General features: G+C 41.9%; 1 protein-coding gene across 46 annotated transcripts in view; it reads left to right on the top strand.

The window, feature by feature from the left end:
• Positions 1–21,024, top strand: part of NRXN3 (neurexin 3) — a 1,829,497-nt gene that overhangs the window by 853,854 nt on the left and 954,619 nt on the right. For 31 of the 46 annotated variants that reach the window (XR_008306051.1, XR_008306106.1, XR_008306104.1 and 28 more), the window contains 2 exons: positions 2,386–2,412; positions 16,986–17,105. Coding sequence is in view for 41 of the 46 variants with exons in the window: in XM_053245247.1 (XP_053101222.1) it covers positions 2,386–2,412; positions 16,986–17,105 (147 nt within the window). In the remaining 5 variants the exon portion in view is untranslated. The remainder of the gene's footprint in view (positions 1–2,385; positions 2,413–16,985; positions 17,106–21,024) is intronic. The other 15 variants (XM_053245166.1, XM_053245187.1, XM_053245177.1 and 12 more) reach the window with 1 other exon arrangement.

The raw sequence follows: 21,024 nt of genomic DNA, 5'->3' as shown, positions 1-21,024 counted from the left end.
CCCTCAGGTATTCAGCTACAGGAAACATAATCATCTTGAGTGGCATTTAAGGTAGAAAGACTGTGTCAAATCATGTGTTCTAGGCATTAGTTATATAAACCTAAGAACATTCAGGCACGTAAGAAAACGACACGGAGAAAAGATACACAGTGTTGACTGGAGCCGTTATAGCAAGGAGATCACCCGAGTTCAGAGCTAGCAGGCTATCATTTGAGGCCATAGAACCATTTGAAACATGCATTTTATTTGGAAGGATGAAAGGTGAACCAATTTGGCTGGGAGAGCTCAATAACCGAGGAGTTGAGATTCTGGCTACGCATTTTGAAACTGTGCTAAGAATTCACAATGGGCACCTCCATGGCCTGTTGTGCCCTTTCTCGTCTTCAACATGTCCATTTTGTCCATGGGCAGAGAAATTTTAAAAAACCGCATCCTTCAAATATGTTTCTGAAATAGTTTGACAACACAGGAGAGAGTTTGAAAATTTAAGAAAGAGGTTCACATGAAGTTGATCCTACCATTGACAAAAACAATACTTTTGAATGAGAGAAGAAAATCAAGGATGAGTTTGGAAGATAAGACCCTTCTATTCTTCAAAATAAGCAATAAAGCACTGTTACCATTTTTATATGAACTGGCAGACCAGTGCCACTTACTAAGCTCTGAATCATTGTTTTAAGTGCTTCTTACCTGGGAATTATATCACTGAAGTTAGCAGCTGTATTTACTCATTCATTGTTAGGGTTTATCCTGATGGAGAATGCAATGAATTAAAACATTTCTCCAATAAGTAACTGTGTGTATGTGTGTCTTGTTTGTGACATCATTCTTATTTAATCAGTCATTTGTTAGCTTTTCCCTACCATCTCCATTTTGACCACCTTCCAGTGTTTGACAAGTGTACTCCAGTAAATGCAGCCTGCTCAGAGATATATATATTTTTTTCCAATACAGCATGATCACTAGTCACCAAACATAAATACGTGAAAACACAAAACCAGTTCTTTTCCTCTGAATCATCAAGATCCAACAAGGAACCTCGACTTACTCTAAGACACCATAATATAGCTTTTAATGAAGTGTGGATTCATGCATGGATAATAATGCTATGTCACTGAGAGTGGTGTTGGCTTGTATTCTTCCATTTTGAGATATATATAGTGAGGTCATTCACACAATAAAAAACTGTGCTCTACCTGGGTTTTGAAGCTGTGTGTGCTCCCAATTTTTGGTTGTGTGGAATCAAGGTAGGAAGAAAGGCTTCCAAGAAAAGGTAGGAAGAAAAGCTGCCCAGGTTTTCCTCCTAGCTTGCTTCCTCACAATCACTTCTACCCAGGTTTTCCTCTTACCTTGCTTCCACACGACCAAAAATTGGGAGCATACACAGCTCCCAAGCCAGGGTAGAACTCAGTTTTTTATTGTGTGAATGGCCTCAGTATCTCAGTGTGCTATAATGACATTTGACTAGGTTCTGTTAAAATGCAAATAGAGTAAAAGGCAAATCAAGCGGAAGTGGGCTGCATGGATCTTACCCATGGAGAGAGATCAATTCAGCCCACTCCAGACATTACTTTAAATGTGGGAGATCAGAAGCAGGCATGCTTCAGGTACACTTGATTGAAAACCATGCAATTAAGGTAAGAACCAACTCTGAGGCCATTAGAACATATGCAGTTGAACGGACCAGCCATCACCACCATATTCAGTAAGGCTGCGGTCAGAAGAAGAGATTCTTTTAGAACACAGTGGATTGTGCAAACAGGAGGCCATATATGTAAACATCTTTCACCATTGTTGATCATCTGGTCATAACACTTACGTCAGAGAAGACATTACTCTTTCAATGGAACTGTCTTTTGACAACATCACATGCACACTTATTATTATAATATTATTTATGTATTTATGTATTTTATTATATTTTATTTTATTCCACTGGAGTCATTTAATGTTACCTTGGTTTTATCTGCACATTTCTCAGAGGATAAGGATATTCCTCAATGGGAAACTGTATCATTGTTTGCTGTGTCTCTTACAAGTATTAGTAAATCATGTACCATTAATATTCCATCTGGTATTACTCTGTGTATAAGGAATGTGTCTACCTTTCTCTTTCCACCCTCAAGAATTTGTGCCATTCTGCCTGCTGTTTTGGTTTGATGTTGTTCAGGCAGTGATGGATGGCCATGACGGCTCCTCCTGTTGTGTGTCTATGTTGTCTCTGGTGGTGTCCCCACTTGCACATCTCTTAAGTGTGCATACAGGTTGTGTTAGTTATACCAGTTGCTTTTTGTTTCTTTTTAGTGATGTTACCCTGGTTTTATCTGCCATTTTACTAACCTCTGGTTTATTGTTTTCGCTTTTTCCGTTCTTTTGCTAACAAAGTTGAGTTGACCAAAGCTGACCTGCAAGGTAGAGAAGGTTTTTGTTTCCATTGCCAGTTTGGACTGAAAGATGCCTTTTAATGTAACCGTTGGTGCCTTTTTCTTTTTCTTTTTGAATGCAGTCACATCTCTAAGCCCAATGGGTATGAGCATTCCACTACCTGGTGGGGTGGTGAGGATTTGGGGGAGAAACAAGCAGGTCTGGTTTTGGGTAGCTTAAGAGGTTTGACTGTATCTCAACCTGAGAGTATCCACAACTGCACAGCTTGATTTCCTGAAAAAAGGGTTAACATGTAAAAATGGCACTTGGACATCTATAGTTGCCAAAATACAGAAGGATCTGTCCTTCAGGAGACTGAAAGACTTAAAGTCCAGATCTTATACAAGCTTGCTAGACTTGAGCCCCACTGCCCTCTATGAAACTTACATCCAAGTATGCATAGGATTGCAGTCTGACTATCATTATGGTAGCTGGGGCTATGGTAGCTCAGACCGTGCTGAAAGTTCATGGGCAGATAATTTCAAAGGTTCTGCAGGCTTTGGCAAACTGGTGGAGAGAAAGGGGAACTGATGCACAACAATCTGGAGGAAGGACTTCCAAACTCAAGTATTTATCATCCTATTTGTACATAAATGTAAACATGGGGGCTATTCACACAACCTACCGGGTGGGCAGGGGGAAGGCTTTCCAAGCCTTGCCTCCCCTCCCGCAATGATCATTGTTGTCCTGGTGGGAGTGCACTCCACGCTCCCTCACAATCGGCCCTGCTCCGTGCAGTGCAGAGCAGGGCTGATCGCTCTGAGGCCGGGACTTGTCCCAGCCCCTGGAAATCCCACAATGCACCGCATGAGTGAGCAATGCAATTTGGGGATCCCCAACAGCAACTGGTGGGCACCCGTCAGTGCTTCAGCGCCGATGCTGACTCATGGTCAGTTGAATGGGGTTACGGGAGCACTTGTTCCCTTAACTTCATTTAAGCACTCAGCTTCTTAGCTGGATTTGCCGCAGAGGCACCGCCGGGATCCACTTTACATCACTTCCCAAAGTTTGTTTTCTTTCTCTCATATCATTGAAGATTGTGGATTAGTTTTTACACACTGTACCCGAAGTACAAACAGGTTAGACTGACTTCTATGATGGGCAGCCCTCTGTTGACAGAAATGACTCGTCGGGGCTCTTGCACAACCTGAAAGGTAACCCCAGCAGTTTAGCGATGGGGCTGCTGCTGAATGCCTAGAAAGTGCTTCTGGGCAGCAGCATAACACAACCTCCTTTGTTTTTAGTCATTCCACAGCAGCTCCAGGTCACAACTTTGGGGCTGCCTTTGAAGTTGCACAACAGCTCCAGCTGGGTGCTTTTCATAATCAGAGGACTGTCTATCCTGTAAACTAATGTTGGGAAGTTGATGGAATTGCTTTTTGTGCTATTTTATGCATTAGATGATGAAACAGCCATTAATTCTGTGAAAGGTTTGTGTCTGTTTTTAAAGAGATATCTAGAAGGCCTGTGCAATATTGAATTTCTGATATCAGAAATGGCCTGATATTAGAGCTATCGGAAATAATTCCAATCCAACATAGGGAAGCCTAAATCAGATCAAAATTATCTGATACTATATAGGGGATATTGGGTCAAATATCAAAATACTATCAGAGGATAAAATGGCAGCAGAAATACAAAATTGATTCCTGATTGCAACTTGTGGCGGCGGGGGGCATCTTCTTCCACATACCTACCTGCCCACCCACCTAACCGTGGATTTATTTATGTATTTAGGCTATTTTAAATTTAATTATTACTTACCATTTTAAAAAGCAAGTGGTAGATTCTTGGATGTTACATCATTTCCCCTGTGATTCTCATATGTGACATCACTTTCTGCTGCGATTCTCAGAAGTTAGTACAATTTCCGGGTTACTTACATTATATTTTTTAAAAAATCAACAGATGAACAGATTTAATTGAAATTAAATACACAAAGTCCTTCTATCCTGGATGACATGTGTGCCTATTTACAGAGCTCTTTGCCCAAACATCTTTTTCTTTCTGTGTGAGTGTTTTGTATTTCCCCATAGACTTCTATGGAGATCTTTTCTGATAGTTATGGGATTTCCAGTTGGAAATCTGATAACGATATTTAGAAGGACCAAAATACTACATATCAATATCTATCATAGAACTATATCAAATCCAAAATGATACAATATTTCTGACTGTGTCCAGTCATAGTATCTAGTGTTTTCACTCAGCCCTGTTACCGATTCTTCCTGGGTAAGAAGTGGCAATCACTGGTACTGAAGTGAAGACTGCAGAAAAATTAAAGGAAATAAAAATGGACTACAGGATATGAGAAAGCTAGAATTCAGGTAGAGAAATCAGGTGGAAAGACAAATACCCAATGTAGTTTAATGTTGGTTTCTTATAAGTGAAGTGAAGGATTTCTACTGAGATGTTTTAAACATTAACAGGAGGATCCATGGGAGAGACATCCACTTCCTTCTCTACTTGTGATAGATGAGAAGTAGATACACTTGAAAACTGGACTTTTTTGGTGGATTGAATTTTGAAAAAAAATTGAAGGATAAACTTCTTCAGTTCACCCATGATTTTAGTGAAGACTCTCTTGATTGCAGTGCTTCATATACTGCATATTTCCTACACAGAAAGAAATTTTGGATTGGAAAATGTCCCATGAAGCCCACATGTACATGGACATTTATGAAAATCACATAACTACGTATTTCACTGCATGTACTATATTTTTTTATTATTATTTCTTGTTTACACAGTCAGACAGGTGTTATTGACTGGTTTGTTTTATCCAGACATCAAGTCCTTCCCAAGGACCTGGGATGCCAGAATTTTATTGTCAATTGTTATAGATATCGTCACAGAATATAGGCTGTTCCCAGTAAAGCTGCTTTTTGTAATTGGCTGATGGTGATTTCTGTGATCCCTATGGTGTTGAGGTGCTCTTCAAGGTCTTTTGGAACTGCACCCAGGGCGCCAATTACCACTGGGATTATTTTGGTCTTTTTCTGCCACAGCCTTTCAATTTCAGTTCGTAGATCTTTGTATTTTGTGATTTTTTCTCTTTCTCTTTCTTCTATTCTGCTATCTCCTGGTATTGCTATGTCGATTATTTTAACTTGTTTTTCTTTCTTCTCAACTACAGTTATATCTGGTGTATTGTGTGGCAGATGTTTGTCTGTTTGTAGTCGGAAGTCCCATAATATTTTTACATCTTCATTTTCTTCAACTTTTTCAATTTTATGGTCCCACCAATTTTTGGCTACAGGTAGCTTGTATTTTTTGTAGATGTTCCAGTGTATCTTCCCTACAACCTTGTCATGCCTTTGTTTGTAGTCAGTCTGTGCGATCTTTTTACAACAGCTGATTAGGTGGTCCACTGTTTCATCTGCTTCTTTACAAAGGCAGCACTTGCTGTTTGTTGTGGATTTTTCGACTTTTGCTCTTATTGCATTTGTTCTTAGTGCCTGTTCTTGCGCAGCCAGTATTAAATCCTCTGTTTCTTTCTTCAAGTAACCATTCTTAAGCCATTGCCAGGTCTTGGTGATGTCTGATTTTCCACTTATATTGTGCAAATATTGACCATTCAGGGGCTGATTTCTCCATTTTTCTGCTCGGTTCTTGACTTGTTCTTTCTTGTAGGCCTGCTTTGTTTCATTGGTGTTGAATAGTTTCGCGTTATTGACCATTTGAAGTGCATCTTCTTCACTGTCTATTCTTCATATATTCTTCAAGGCCTCTTTTCCCCTCCTCTACTGTTTGATGGACTTGCAGCATTCCTCTTCCACCTGAGCTGCGAAGGAGGTATAGCCTATCTATATCACTGCGGGGGTGCAGAGCATGACTGATGGTCATTATTTTCCTGGTCTTATGATCTAGCATCTATAGCTCTGACTGGGTCAAGTCTATTATTCCTGCAGTGTATCTGATAATAGGTATAGCCCAGGTGTTTATGGCTTGTATGGTGTTCCCGCCATTGAGTTTGGACTTGAGGATTTTTCTAACTCTCCTGATGTATTCACTTCCAATTTTTCTTTTAACTTCAGTGTGTGCAATGTTATCAGCCTGGAGAATGCCCAGGTATTTGTAATGTTCTTTTTCTTCCAGGTTCTTGATCTTGCCTCCATTGGGCAGTTCTATTCCTTCTGTTTTTCTTATTTTCCCTCTGTTCATTATTAATGCAGCACACTTGTCTAGAATAATAATAATAATAATAATAATAATATTCAGGTACTAAAGCAGCAAGCTTAATAGATTAACATACTTATTTGTATATGTCCATTTACACTTTTAATATTGAATTCTACTATAAGGTTTGATATAAATGATATCACACAAATATTCAAATAAAGATGGTTCATTAAAGCTTTTTAAAGCAAAAATGTACAAGAAAATGAGTACTGTGAAGAAGATGCAAGAGGTGCAATTACAGAAACTTATGGGATGAAACAATATTTTAACCAAACATTGTGGCACAGTTATTCTTTTAAAGAAAGCACAAGGAGAAGGAGGGTTCTCTGATTCACCAGCAATGTCAGTATATTTGAAACACCCAATAAATACCAGGACAAGGATAGGAAAATATTGTTTTCTGCATGGAAGGATCTTTTCAGCATAAAAAGAGTCATATGTGAAGTGGCCCTCAAAGTTGGAACTTCTTATGACAGAAGCAGGGAACGCTTTGGCCACTCAAGACATTGCTGTGCTTGATTTGGTAGGAAGGAATCCTACACGTACATAATGTGATGATGATCACTGTCCTGCTGAAGGTTGAGGATTTTAGGTAATGCCATCTATAACAGTCTGTTTAGGAAGCTATTCTAGAGGCCTGGCCTCTTTTCTGTGGAATGGAGGGAAATATGGGCCCCCACCCCCGACAATTCCAACAGTGCCATGCTGCTACCTTAATTTCAGGAAACCAATCTTTGCTGTATAGGTTTGGATATCCTAGTCCACGTGGAAACTTTAAAACCCCTCAGGATCTGAGGGGCTGTTTTCTGTGCTGCTGTGACATGGACGGTGGGGAGGTCTGGTGGAGAAGCACTTACCACTATACCTTTCTAACACTCCACCCTTTTCCTTCCCTACTTTTTGTTTCCACTTCGGATTAATGTTGTACATGTCTCCTTTTCTCCTCAAACACTTAACTTCCCCCTTTTGCTTTCCCTGAAATGAAATCCAGACATATTCCCTTTTATGCGGTTCACTTTGTATGGGGTCTTGGGGTTTGGGGCTGCCCACCTGATTCACCCGGTTATGGGCATGGCCTTTGAAAAACCTAGAGTACTGAGAGGGGAGAAGGAGCTGAAACAAGCAGGTATGTATTGTATTTGCTAGTGTATGAAAACTGCCACTGTAATGGGGGAAATATAATTGCAAACTGGACATTTAAAAACATGTATTATTATTAGACATCCAAACTAAGTTACTCAATATTACTACTCAAAAGCTACTGTAAAGTAGTACTGTAAAATAGTACTACTCGGGTATTAATTTCAATAAAACGTTCTCCAGTAATTTAGTCAGGACATCAGTAGTAGTAGTTACTTATTATAAATTATTATTATTAGCAGCCAACATGCTGACTAATACTAAGCTTATACAAGGATGTTGTGCTAGCTAGCTCCGCTAATCTGGAAATTGCAATCCAGACTAGTATTGTGCTGGGGCAAATCTATTTGTGCTTGTGGCACACCTCATATGTGCAATAGCAAAAGAGTGCAGTTGTGAACAACTCCACAATTTTGTGCAGCTATACAGTATTCTTGTACTAAATTAAAGTGTGCTGTCAAGTCGATTTCGACTCCTGGCGACCACAGAACCCTGTGTTTTTCTCTGGTAGAATACAGGAGGGGTTTACCATTGCCTCCTCCAACGCAGTATGAGATGATGCCTTACTGCATCTTTCTGTATCGCTGCTGCCCGATACAGGTGTTTCCCATAGTCTGGGAAACATACCAGTTGGGATTCGAACTGGCAACCTTCTGCTTGTTAGTCAAGCATTTCCCCACTGCACCACTTGTACTAGCATAATTTTATTAATTGCTGTCAGGGAAACTAAAGATGAAAAGCCTTTACCTAAGCTTCTTCCTAGGACCTGTAGGCTTCAGGATAAACAAAAGAACAGGAAACAGGAAGGGAGGCCCAGCAGGAAATGCTGGCCACACACCCCTCAGACAGAAAGGCATAAAAGAAAAAGACAACAGATAGGAAAGGTCAGCTTGTTGCACAGCTCCTGACAAAGGAATGTGACAGGCAACTGGCCAAGGTTAATACTACCACCTGCTGGCTATGTCTGGTAAGATAGTGAATTCTTTATTACTGAACAGACTACAATACATAGACTTTAAAACTGTATAGAGCCAATGATGAGATCTTGAGGCAAGCAACTCTTCCATACAAGGAAGGAGCCTTCACCTCTGCAGCAAAAACTGCCCTCTTCTTCACAGTCATATGTGCACAGTGTTAGGATGTTGGCTGCTGCTGCTTCTTCTTCTTCTTCTTCTTCTTCTTCTTCTTCTTCTTCTTCTTCTTCTTCTTCTTCTTCTTCTTCTTAATTCACCATTATAGGGTTCGGGCTTTGCCTCTATTGAGTTGCAAATGTAAGAGCAGCTGCAGCTGCTGTCTGTTCTTCTCTATAGCAGCCCCAAGTGCCAGCTAGGGGTGTGCACAGAACCACCACACTGCAGTCCGGCACTGGGGTGGGGGGTAGCTTTAAGAGCGGCGGGAGGATTTACTTACCCCTCCCGTTGCTTTCCGCTGTGGCACCGTAGTTGCTAGAGTAATTGGGGTGGCAGGATACCTCCCTGCAGCCCCTTCCCCGCTGCTGCTCTGCAAAAACTCCCAGTAATCCTTTGCATGCGCGCACGTCAGTGACGTGAAGCGTGCGCACCATGTGCACGCACGCAAAGGATTACTGGGAGTTTTTGCAGAGCAGCAGTGGGGAAGGGGCAGCAGGGAGGTATCCTGCCGCCCCAATTACTCTAGCAACTACGGTGCCACAGCGGAAAGTGGCGGGAGGGGTAAGGAAACCCTCCCACCGCTCTTAAAGCTACCCCCAATCCGAACCACCCAGGTCCGGACCGGTCCGGAGGCCTTTTCAATGGCCTCCGGACTGGTCCGGGCCCATCCCTAGTGCCAGCGAGGGTTGGGAGGGCAAGAAGGCAAAAATTCTGGTGTTGCTTTTGCAGGAGGCCCAGTGTAAACAGCCCCAGGATGACATTTATAGTGCCCACTAGAGGAAAATCTGATTTCCTTGCTGAAGTGTTTTTATAAGTACTAGCCGACCCCGCACAGAGCATCTGTGCGCTCTTTGGGGCCGGTGGTTACCTCTTCACCCCCACCTTCTGCCCCAGTCTCTGCTTCCTCACCACGGCCGGCCCGCTCCGGGCCCAGCCACCTCTCCTCTCCACCACCACTTCTGCCCCCCCACTTTCTCCCCCCCCCCACTTCCCGGGCATTGCCTCCACGGGCCTGCTGCCGCCACTTGCCTCCACGGCCGGACCAGGCCCACCACCTCTGGCCACAGCCGGGCCTACTGCTGCCTCAGCAACCAATCCTCCTGGGTGCACCTCAGCCAATCAGGTGCCTCTGCTGCCCAGCCAATCAGCTGGGCGCTGGGACGCATATTCCAAGGCACACCCAGGAGAATTAAATATATAGATAAGCAGTCTGCAGTCTATCCTGTTGAAAGGCAACTTGACTTGGCTTGACTTCTGTAATGTGCTCTACCTGGGGCTGCCTTTGTACGTAGTCCGGAAACTTCAGTTGGTTCAGAATGCGGCAGCCAGGTTGGTCTCTGGGTCATCTCAGAGAGACCACATTACTCCTTTGTTGATGGAGTTACACTGGCTGCCAATACTTTTCTGGGCAAAATACAAAGTGCTAGTTATAACTGATAAAGCCCTAAACGGCTTAGGCCCTGGGTATTTAATAGAGCATCTTCTCTGCTATGAGCCCCACCGCCCATTGAGGTCACTTGAGGAGGTCCGTCTCCAGTTGCCACCACCTTGTTTGGTGGCTACACAGAGACGGGCCTTCTCGGTTGTTGTCCCGAGATTGTGGAATGTGCTCCCTGCTGAGATACAATCCTTCCCATCTCTGGCATTCAAAAAACACCTGAAAAAACATCTCTTCAACCAGGCTTTCTTAGCTTTTTAAAACTTGTTTTTAAATTCTTCTGATTATTTAATTGTTGTTTTACGATGTTTTTAATTGTTAATTATTGTTTATGCTTTATAATTTTTGTTTTAATTATTAATTGATTTTAATGGTGTTTTAATGTAAACCGCCCTGAGCCTTTTGGAAGGGCAAAAGTTTTAATAATAAATAAATAAAATAAACTGAGAAATTACTCCCAAGCAAATGTGCATAGGATGAAAGTGATTCATACTTCCTGTTCTCCATTCTTCTTTCTAAAGTCAAATCTCTCCATGTCCCTTCCCCCACTGTTAACTTTATGACTTCAGATGTTGCAGAGCAGCATCAAGAACAGCATAAAGTTATAAGAACAACACTGCTCGATCAGAATATTTGACTATTTTGGGTCAAAAGTAATAATTTGGCGAGGGAGCTAAGTGGTCCTTGAAAAAGCCATTACATTTACATATGTTTACCCTTTTCAGTGTTTCCACTGTTTCTTCAAATTGCTGCAGCTTTGGCAATTTCCAGGTTAGGGAATTTATCTACACCTTCGAGTTATCCTGGTCAACTAGGGACCACATAATGGATGTGATGTCATCAGTATGCTATGTAAGCCAATCAGATTTTAATATATGATGATGTCACTGAAGGCAGAGAAAGCTGATTTAGAATTAGGGCAATGCAGTGCTTCCTGGATCTTCTTTAAAATGTGAAAGGAAATTCAGAGAGAGAGAGAGAGGATGGATTTAAATGATAACCACCACACAGTCTTCCCATAAATTAAAATGTATAAACATATTCGTCTGAAATCTATTACAGGGCTAAAAATCTTTGCACAGTGGAGCTTTAAGATAGTGAAGTTTTATTAAATGGACAGGATCTTGCTAAACAGCGCCAGGAGTGCATCAATAAAAACAGCGTTTCTGGCACATTCCAGAAAGCTTTGAGAAAGATATTATTTAAAGCCAATTCTCCTTCCCAGGGCACATAAATTATGTATCTGTCTCTCTTGCTTCCACCCTCAGCCATTATAACTTAAGGGCTATGTGTATCAAAACAGGCTTGTATGGTATCTAAAACCCTAGTGGGCTTCTCTTGCTTTCTTGTCTGTAATCCTAATTCTCTGTGACATCCTTGTTACTATGGCCAAGATTCTAGTGTCACAAACAGGGGGATTATGATGACACCAGTGAGGAACAGAAGCATCAGCAGTAGATAAACTCTCACATCTGGTTACCACAGCATAAAAATCCCTTGGTGAGTGCCAAAGAGGTGAAGCAAATATAATATCCATAAACCTGAGCTCTGTCCACAGAAGAGGCTGTAAATAAAGCTCTGTTTGTCTTTCATGTTCAAAATCGGGAGACATTTCAACCTTTTCATACTGCCTTCCCCCTTTCGTCTTTCCCCCAGTGTTGTAAAAACCTTATATAGAGCCGTTTTGCAAATTATGCTTACTAAGTGTATACTTAAGATTTTTCAGGTCTACACCTAAAAATGTGAATGAGACAGGTGCGCTTGAAGTATGTGTTTCATACTGCTTTGGTTTTTTTGTTTTTGTAAAAAGCAGCATAAAAACCAGATGTCTACATACATAAAGACTGGGACAAATCCAGGTTTGCTGACAAGTAATTGCAAAATGACCTTAAAACCAGATCACGGTAACTGATTTGGAATGGCAATTCCACTCATGGAAGGAAGCATGATTTCCACAACTCCCCTCTCCATTTGCAGCAAACCTTGCCATATCACATGCTCTGTCCAAAAGTCACCTGATCCTCAGCCTTTGCAAGGCACTAGGAACTTTAGTATGGAGGAGAGAACAGGAACGCCCTATTGCATGAGTGGTACTCGGAATCTAACCTCATAGAAGGTGGTTTGAACAGTGCTTTTCATGTAAAATGTACAGGACTCAAGGCAACACAAACTTCTACTTCTGCTACTACACCTCCAAAAGGGCTTGCATTCTAAAAAGATACATCAAGTAGACACCAGCAACGGCTACTGGAAGGATGCTGTTGGAACTATGGGACCCAAGTCCATAGCATTCTTCTACAGAAGTATATCTTCTGATCCAATAAATTTATATTACGATGCTTGTTGTTACTAGATGATGTCATCACTAGCAATGCACCAATACTTCTGAAACATTCAATTAACTCTGCTCCAATACTGGCTCAGTGGTGGGGGCAAATTTTGATGACTTCCCGTTCCCTAGAAAGTACTCTGTGCCACCACAAAATATGTCTCTGAGGGTCATGCAGCTCTCAGGGACATGATTTTGAGTGACATGGAGAGCTTCTGGGGGAAGGGGAGGTTGTTAACATTTCCCACACATGCTATCATCAGTGCAACTTTAGTTTGGCACTTTTTGGAAGCACTGGTGCTACACCAATGCTTCTCCCATTGCACCAGTGCTTCATTAATCTGGATGCCAGCCACTATTATTATAATTTTTATCCAACTTATTAAATTTGACATATGGATGTGCCACAGTACTCCCAGATGTCCTTTAGTGTGACTCAGTTCACATATAAAGATATCAACTTACTCTTGTTGCACATTCTCCATTAAATCACATGTAATGTTGTATTGCTTGCATAATGCAAGAGGTAGGTTGATCTAGTAGTATACTTGCAAGGTAGGCTCTCAAGTAGCAAATTATCTGTAGTCATCACTTAAAGGTAGATGTAGACTCAGGGATCAATACAAGAATAAAGTTCCTGGTACATCAGTCTGGAGACCTGTCCATTCTAAGATCAGTCAAGCTGGATTTATGCCACCGCAGAGGTGAGAATGGCTTATTAATTGTGAAAATTAAGAAAGAGGAAAACATCCAAGATCCACTTCTTCTATAAGCCTGGGGCATCCTCTTTGCCTGCTGTCATGGCTCTGCTTCTTTAAATGAATTCATTCATAGACTCTGTGAATGTAAGTGGGGCAGATGGTAGCATTGCTATTGCCTGCAGATGTTCCCGAGGCTTATTACAAAGCAGCTCAGATCCTGACAGAACCTCTGTCTTTTGTGTGTGCTGGTGTGTTAATATCCTGAGATATTTCCCACCTACTGATGCCACTCACACTAGTCTTTCAGAACTGCAGGATGCTATTCCTGTTGCTTTGGTAGTTAGCTAGCTAGTTAGCTAGCAAAACAAACAAACAAACAACAAAAAAAACCCCTGCTAAAAATGGAACCATTCAAGGGGCATCTTGAAAGCTCTCATATTTACTCAGATACTTAATTTTGGAGGGCTGGTGTTTCAGAGCACAGCTATCCTGGTTCATCCAAAGACAGAATGTAGTGCCGAACATGAGGTTCGTTAGATTGTCCAAAATCCTGGGAACACGCACATATACCCTGCTTCCAGTCTTGAAAACGTTATACTGAGATTGGGCAAGTTGTACAAACCCACATTTCTCTGCATATTTGGCCATACTTGCAGTACAGAATTTAGCATCTGTCTCTCACTTCAAATTTTAGTTACAGATGTCTATTTCCATACCGCAATTTGGGCAGACTATGCCGAGATTGGTGAATCTGTATGGCATGTCCAATCTTGACATATCCTTCCTGAGACTGAAAGGAGGGTGTGTATGGTTTCCTGGGGCTTTGATTCTCAGGTATGACCTACCCATAGCAAAGTTGTTCAGGAAGCAAGGTGAGAGCCTTCAGTTCACAATATCCATGTTGTAAACTGAGCAACAACAACAACAAAAAGATGTGTAGGGTGGGGAAAACAGGGTCAAATATGCAGAGTAGAGAGATCACCATACCTGGAACTTGAAATGGCAATGGTCTGGTTTTATAGAGCATGAGCTGGCCTAGTGGAGGAGATGCTGAGAGACAATTAGAACATTTGGTACTTCCCCTGGAACTGTGCACTGCCTGTGGAAAACTGGGCCATCATAGACTTAACATTCTAGATAGCACTACTGTATCTCATATCCCCTCAAATACAGTGGTTTTTAATGGAATAGGTTCACCTGTTCAACTGCAGGTGTACAGTGGTGAGATGAGGTCAGCATGGGCCTTTATCCAAATACTGAATATGGGCCTCCCCTCAATTTTTTCACAGTGTCAAACGGCACTGTGAAATTTTTTACATTTTATTTTTGAGTGGTGGTCACGGCAGCAACCACCATCGCCACCACAGAGCTGTTATTGCAGCAGCCGCCACCACCACCACTCCCAGCAGCACCCACTAACCTCCTCCTCCTCTGCCGCCGCCGCCTGCATCTCCTCCACTGCCGCCTCCAGCTCTTATGGCACTGGCAGCAGAGGAACTAAATAGCTGGGAAGGAAAGGGGTGGGGAACTAAAATACAATCAACTCTACATGTTTTGGAAGTACTGCTCTTCCCTTGCAATTCCCATGTGGCTCTAATCTATATCAATACATCATGGTATGAATATGCTGGAGATTTTACCAAAAGGACCTCAAACAAATGTTCCTAAATCAGGGCCCTGGATTGTTTAGGAATTTGAAGTTCAGCTGTCCCTGAAATTCATTACTTCTGAAATCCAGATGCCTGTGTGTGAACATGGGTGACCAATATTAAACAGCACTTTCATACTTCATTAAGTTACAATTTTTAACGCAGTCATTTAAACAGGCAAGTCATCAATTGATGAGCATCTATAGGTGGGACAGCCTTCTGTCCATCTGTTTAACATAGGCACCAAACTTTTGCTGTATCAGCTGTTATTATTTTACCTTCCCACTACACCCCAATAGCTATTTACCAGCAAAACTAAATTCACCTGTAACCAGGATAGTGAAACCAATGTATCCATAATTCAAGGGAATTTTCCTATCTGTAGGTATCAAAAGAACTTTAGAAAATATAAGGAGGATCATGTCATTTACTGAAGGTGGAAAATCCTTTTGAAGTCTCTCACCTATGAGGTCTCTGTATCCACTTAGCATTTGTAAGCAATGATAGAAAAATGATTTTATTTTAAATTGGAGGGTTTGTTTTGGTTCAATGAGCTTCAATGGGGTGACCAGGTGCTATAAAAAGTTTGGACACTGGTTGCGCCCTTCGATCTGTTATGTTGATGGGCATGAAAATTCCATCAAAGTACATACTGCTGCGGATTTCCTCAACATTAGTTGATTCAAAATGCAACCTTCTGTTGCATTTCTGACTGTTGGTGGGAAGTAACTCTTTCAGATATGTTGAGTATGATAAAACAGCAAAACATGTTTTAAATTGCATTGCAGATGGTAGAGTTCCCTCAACAAGAGAAAATAAATTATGATTGATGTATATAATTTGGAAAGTTGGAAAAAAGAAATGTTATACCAAGGCTTCCCATATTCTACTTGTTTCCAAGATTTACTAGTTGCTTTGTAGGGGCACAAATGTACATAAAGTCAGTGTGCTACAAATGCATCCTTAGAAAATGACTGGTTTAGTATGTTACAGGATTACATGTGCACTCTCCTTTACTTCTTATGCAATTTCAAAAAAAGTCCTGATGTAGTTTCTGGAATCTGCAAATGTGCACAGGTGTTATATGACGCTGACACCAGTCCAGTTCTTAGGTTCTAAATATTTGTAATATTTACATTGACTCAAGTGATCAAGGTGTAGGAACAAAGGATAGAAAGGGCAGAGAAGCTAGTATTGTACTAGATACTACTGCCCCTTTTTATTTCAAAGTGTAGCTGAAAGATCTCTGGAATAAGCGGGGACCTGTTACTGAAATGGGCTGTCAGTCCTTCTCTCAATTTCCAAAGGGGCTTGAAGAAGAGCCTGGAGAACCCAAAGCACTTCTCACTCCACCCCATCCTTTATGAAGGTCATTCACAGTATACTAGACAGTATGTAGAAGCAGGCTGCTACACTGAGAGAGAGCTAGAAAGACTGTGATAGGACCCATTAGATGGGTCTTGACACGTTGGGAGCACAAACGTTAGGTATTATAAGCAGAGGTGCACCTAGGTAATTTTGGAGCCTGGACCTAAAGGCCTTTGGAGGCCCCCCTCCCCTGCAAATTAAGCAATATCATGCTTGGCTGGGCAACCACACCACTTGGGACAAACTAAAGAGGATTTGGGGGGCCCCAGGGGCTGTGGAGGTCCTGGACTTTTGCCCGGAATTCCAGGGGTAAGAGCGCCTCTGATTATAAGCATTCCCCCCCCCGAGCCTGCCTAAGAGGGAATATGCTACCTTTCACACCTTCTTTCTGCTGTGTTCCACAGTTTTCTGTTTGTTGCTGAGTGTGCAATTCTCCATGTCTTCTGTGTGTCCTGAATATCTGTTGCATGTCCATGAAATGAAAAAAAGTGTTTGGTTTCCTTTTCTTCCTTGGTGCATGATGGTCATGAATCAAAGTTGATTATTATTGCCCTTTTCCAATGGCTGCTTTTTTTTTTTTTTTTTTTTTTTTGCTTCATTCGTTTCCTTGGTATCCCATCTCAGGACCAAGCACCACCTGTCAAGAAGACTCTTGTGCCAACCAAGGCATCTGCATCCAGCAGTGGGAAGGCTTCACCTGTGACTGTACCATGACATCATATTCTGGGAACCAATGCAATGATCGTGAGTACCAGCTTTTCCTAACTGGAATTGTACAAGCTCCTTTTGGATGGTTTGGTAGCTTAACATTGGATGTGAACACTAATGCTAGAGCTGGTTCATCAGCTTCCTAGGAAACTATCTTTTAAAGCTAGATTACTTGAAGAAAGGGGTGGGTAATTATTTTTTCTTTGATCTGATATGAAAGTGCTTGAGTGCATTCTGTTTTCATATTTAAAGACAAATGAAATGAAAAGGGTTTATTGATGTTCTTTTTATAGCACCCAGATGGAAATGTATTTGCTAGACAATAATCAGAGCTCTGCCGTTAACTTCTTAAAGTTTTCCAGCTACAGAATCCAATTGTTAGTCATTTTTGTCTAAATGAATGCAAAAGCTGAAAAATTCTCGAAGTGAACACTTAGTGGGTTTTTTTAGTTCTGGGTATAATGTTAGCAAATGTCTATTTATGATGGGTGGTTTTGTGCTGAGGTGCAGACTTTGGTCCAAGTCTCATGTTCATTTTGGACTTGGTACAGTCATCGTGTTGTGACTTCTGTTTTGCCACAAGGATAAATGCATGTATTTATTTAAAAGATGTGTATGTTGCCCTTTAGAAAATCTACCAGGGTGGCTTACAATAAAAGTAAAAACAATATATACAATACAAAGGAATGTGTGGACAAATAAAAACGTTTTCATTCAGTGGCAAAAATATGGGATTCTTGGTCTGGGTTTCCCACTGATGTGGAAAGCAGTGACAGAAGGGAGGGGAGATTTGCAGCAGAGAAATGGCCGGTGGGAAGAGGGCCCTTAACCCTCATCTGCCCCTTTCTCTCTGTAGTCTCTCAACCAGCTTTCCCCAAGCTGAGGTTCTGGGTTATTTGTGGATCAAGCACATAAAGCAGGTGGGAGGCAGGAGTTGCAAAGAAAAAGCTGCAGGAAATAAAATGGTTAATAACCTGCTCTCTCTCCTGCTACTGCTCTACACCTTTGCAGAAAACACTAGGTTGGTAACCCCTTGCTTGCCTTCAAAAATGTAGCACCCACCTCACAAAAGTAAGGGCTTGTTTCACAGCATGGTGAATGTTTGATTTGACTGATTATTCATTTGGTGAGTTTTAGCATTATTTACGATGCCAGGGAGAGCTTTGGCTTTCAAACGAAAATAGGCGGGGAAACACACCCACGTTAGATACGTTTACCATAGCCATGTTACGTTCAACACTCATACAGTAAGTGTACAGATCTGCACACAGTTATAGTTGTTCACACATTATGTTGAACGCAGTTACGACAGTATGTATTCCTGTCTGTACTAGATGGGCCTGCATCTAGGTTCACTTTTATAGCGAATGCAGGTATAGTCATTCACACGAAAGCATGTACGACTGTACAGACATCTGTACACTTGTGCAGCATAATGTCTGAATAGGGCTCATGTCACAAATTAATGTGAGAAATTGCTGACATACATTTACGCATGCAGGTGCACACACACACACACACACACACACACACACACACACACACACACACCTCTTCCCCTGCACATATGGCACAGCAGGAAGACTTTGGGCTTTAAACCTTGCTCTCTGAGATGCTCTTTTTCTATATACTAGCGTGTCCCTGTCCCCACCCCCCATAAGAGAGGATTGAAGCTTGCTGACAACTCTGCAGTCCAGGAAAAACTGCACAATGTGAATTGCTGTGTGCACAGATGGACTGTTAGGCTATTTACAAAAACCCAGAACAAATGCAATGGATGGGAGCCAGATGTGCATCAGTGAGCACAGCTAAATACTGGGTCAGAGCTCTGTCATGGAAATGGTAAATACACCCAGAGATTTGCCTGGACATAGATGCCTTTGCTGACTCTGTCCTCTTGCCCTTAACATTCTTCAGCATGCCCACTTAATGGCTTCTTGTCCAGTACTTATCAGTCACCGGATGCCTTTTCACAGGCACACTACTTTTGTCATTCATGTCACAGCTCTTAAGAAAGCTCAGCAGCAGCATATAGGAAACGCAACCCTAGACCTGCAAAGCTGCATTTGAGTAAGTGCTGTGGAGAGCTCGGAAGGCATTAGTGGCTTGGGGTTCTTCCTGGTTCCTAATGAATTGGGCATAATGGGTCCTAGGCAGCATGGCACCCCGTGTTATTTTGGCACTAATTAATTCAGGCAGGCTTCAAAGTGTCGACAGGCCAGTTTGTGAGCCCCTAATTGGAGATCCCTTATTGTTCAGGAGGGGCAGGGTGGCAAGCCATGTAGGGCAATTGGAGAGAAGATTGATGTGGGTGAAGGTGACTCTGAGGCTGCTGCCAATATTTAAGATGTGCAGTGGAAGACGTGTGCCATACAGTGGAAGACTGCAAGCATGCTTGTTACAAAGACAGTGCAGAAAAACTGTAAAGGAAAAAGAAAATGTCTGAGCCCACCTGAAGCCATTTGTAATAGCCCTCTTGATACAATGTTCACAAAAAAAAGATTATATCTAAAGGAAAAAAACAATGTCCAAAGTAGCCCTCACTCATGCAAGGAAATAGGATCTGAAATGCCACCTGGTGTGTTTCTATTGGTGCTTCAGAAATCATTGTAGGGAGGATATCTCCAAAAAGGAGCGAGAAAGGTAAGTCATGCTGTTCCCTGCCAAATGTCAACCCATCTATCCAGGATCTGCAGAAGGTACGTGCTGTGTCATCTGTTATGTTTTCAAACCTTTGTGTAGAGCTGGACTATGCAATAGCAGCTTTTTGTGTATTGGTACTATGCCACGTTTTCCCCAATAATGCAGCCTTTCCAATCATGTTACTTAAGTTCCTTGTTGTCCTGAAATCTCTTGAGCTCTAGATACTGGGAGAGGTGTATGCATTGTTTGAGCATAGAGAAAATGCTCTGTGAATCCATTGTGGGAGAGTGGCTGGCCAGGAGAATGTCCTTCTTTTGTAGATCTTGAATCCACTGTTTTTACACCCAGGTTATTGCGTTTCATCAAGGTGCTAACATGCATCATGGCCCATGAGATATGGGCCATGATATGGTAGGAAACAATATGGAAATATTGTTATGGGCCACAATATGGTAGGAAACTCTGTTTAGGAATGGATCCTTATGGATTAGACAGTCCAACCCTACAGACCTGTCCAGAATGGGTAAAATCTTATGAGAATAGCTTGGGTTTATTTTAAGTTAAACCTTAATTGGTAGAACCATAAGTTGACCCTTAATAAACACCTTTGATTGGGTTCACACAATCATTTGAATCTAGTTTTAATGTTGGTTACTGACATTAGCATGATTGTGTGAGCCCACATGAAGATAGCAGTCCCAGATTCATCTCGGGCCACAAACTGCCTTGGTGTAGGTTCACGCCATTACTGGGGTTACACTCTTCCCAGAAGGAACAAGTACACAGTCTGGGAATACTTCTTGGCTCTGGCCTCTCTCTAGTTTCTCAGGTTAATGCAGAGATTCTCTCTCTAGTTTCTCAAGTTAGTGCAGGGGTACTTTTTATCAGCTTAGGCCAATATACCAACTATGGTCATTTTTGGAGGAGGATGACTTAAAAACAGTGGTACATGTGGTGGTAACATCCAGGCTTCACTACGGCAATGCACTCTGTGGGGCTGTCTTTTGATACAGTTCAGAAACTGCAGCTGGAATAAAACGTGGCAGCCAGGTTGGTCTCTTGGGCAACCCAAAGAGACCATATTACTTTCTTTTTCAAAAGCACTGGCATACTGGCTGACCATACTCTGCCAGGGAACTATAAAGTGCTATAAAGAGTGCCTTCTGCTTCAGGATCCTCGCCGCTTATTAAGATCTTTGGGAGAGGTCCGCCAGCTTGTCTGGTGATGATTCAGGGCTGGCCTTTACAACAGCCACTGCAAGACCCTGGAATGAACTCCCTGTGGATGTAAGAGCTTCGCCATCTCTGATAG

This window comes from Hemicordylus capensis, chromosome 1, assembly GCF_027244095.1.
Source record: "Hemicordylus capensis ecotype Gifberg chromosome 1, rHemCap1.1.pri, whole genome shotgun sequence".
Taxonomy (NCBI): Eukaryota; Metazoa; Chordata; class Lepidosauria; order Squamata; family Cordylidae; genus Hemicordylus; species Hemicordylus capensis.
The sequence above is the reverse complement of the archived record's forward strand: the minus strand, read 5'-3'. Positions and strand labels throughout refer to the sequence as shown.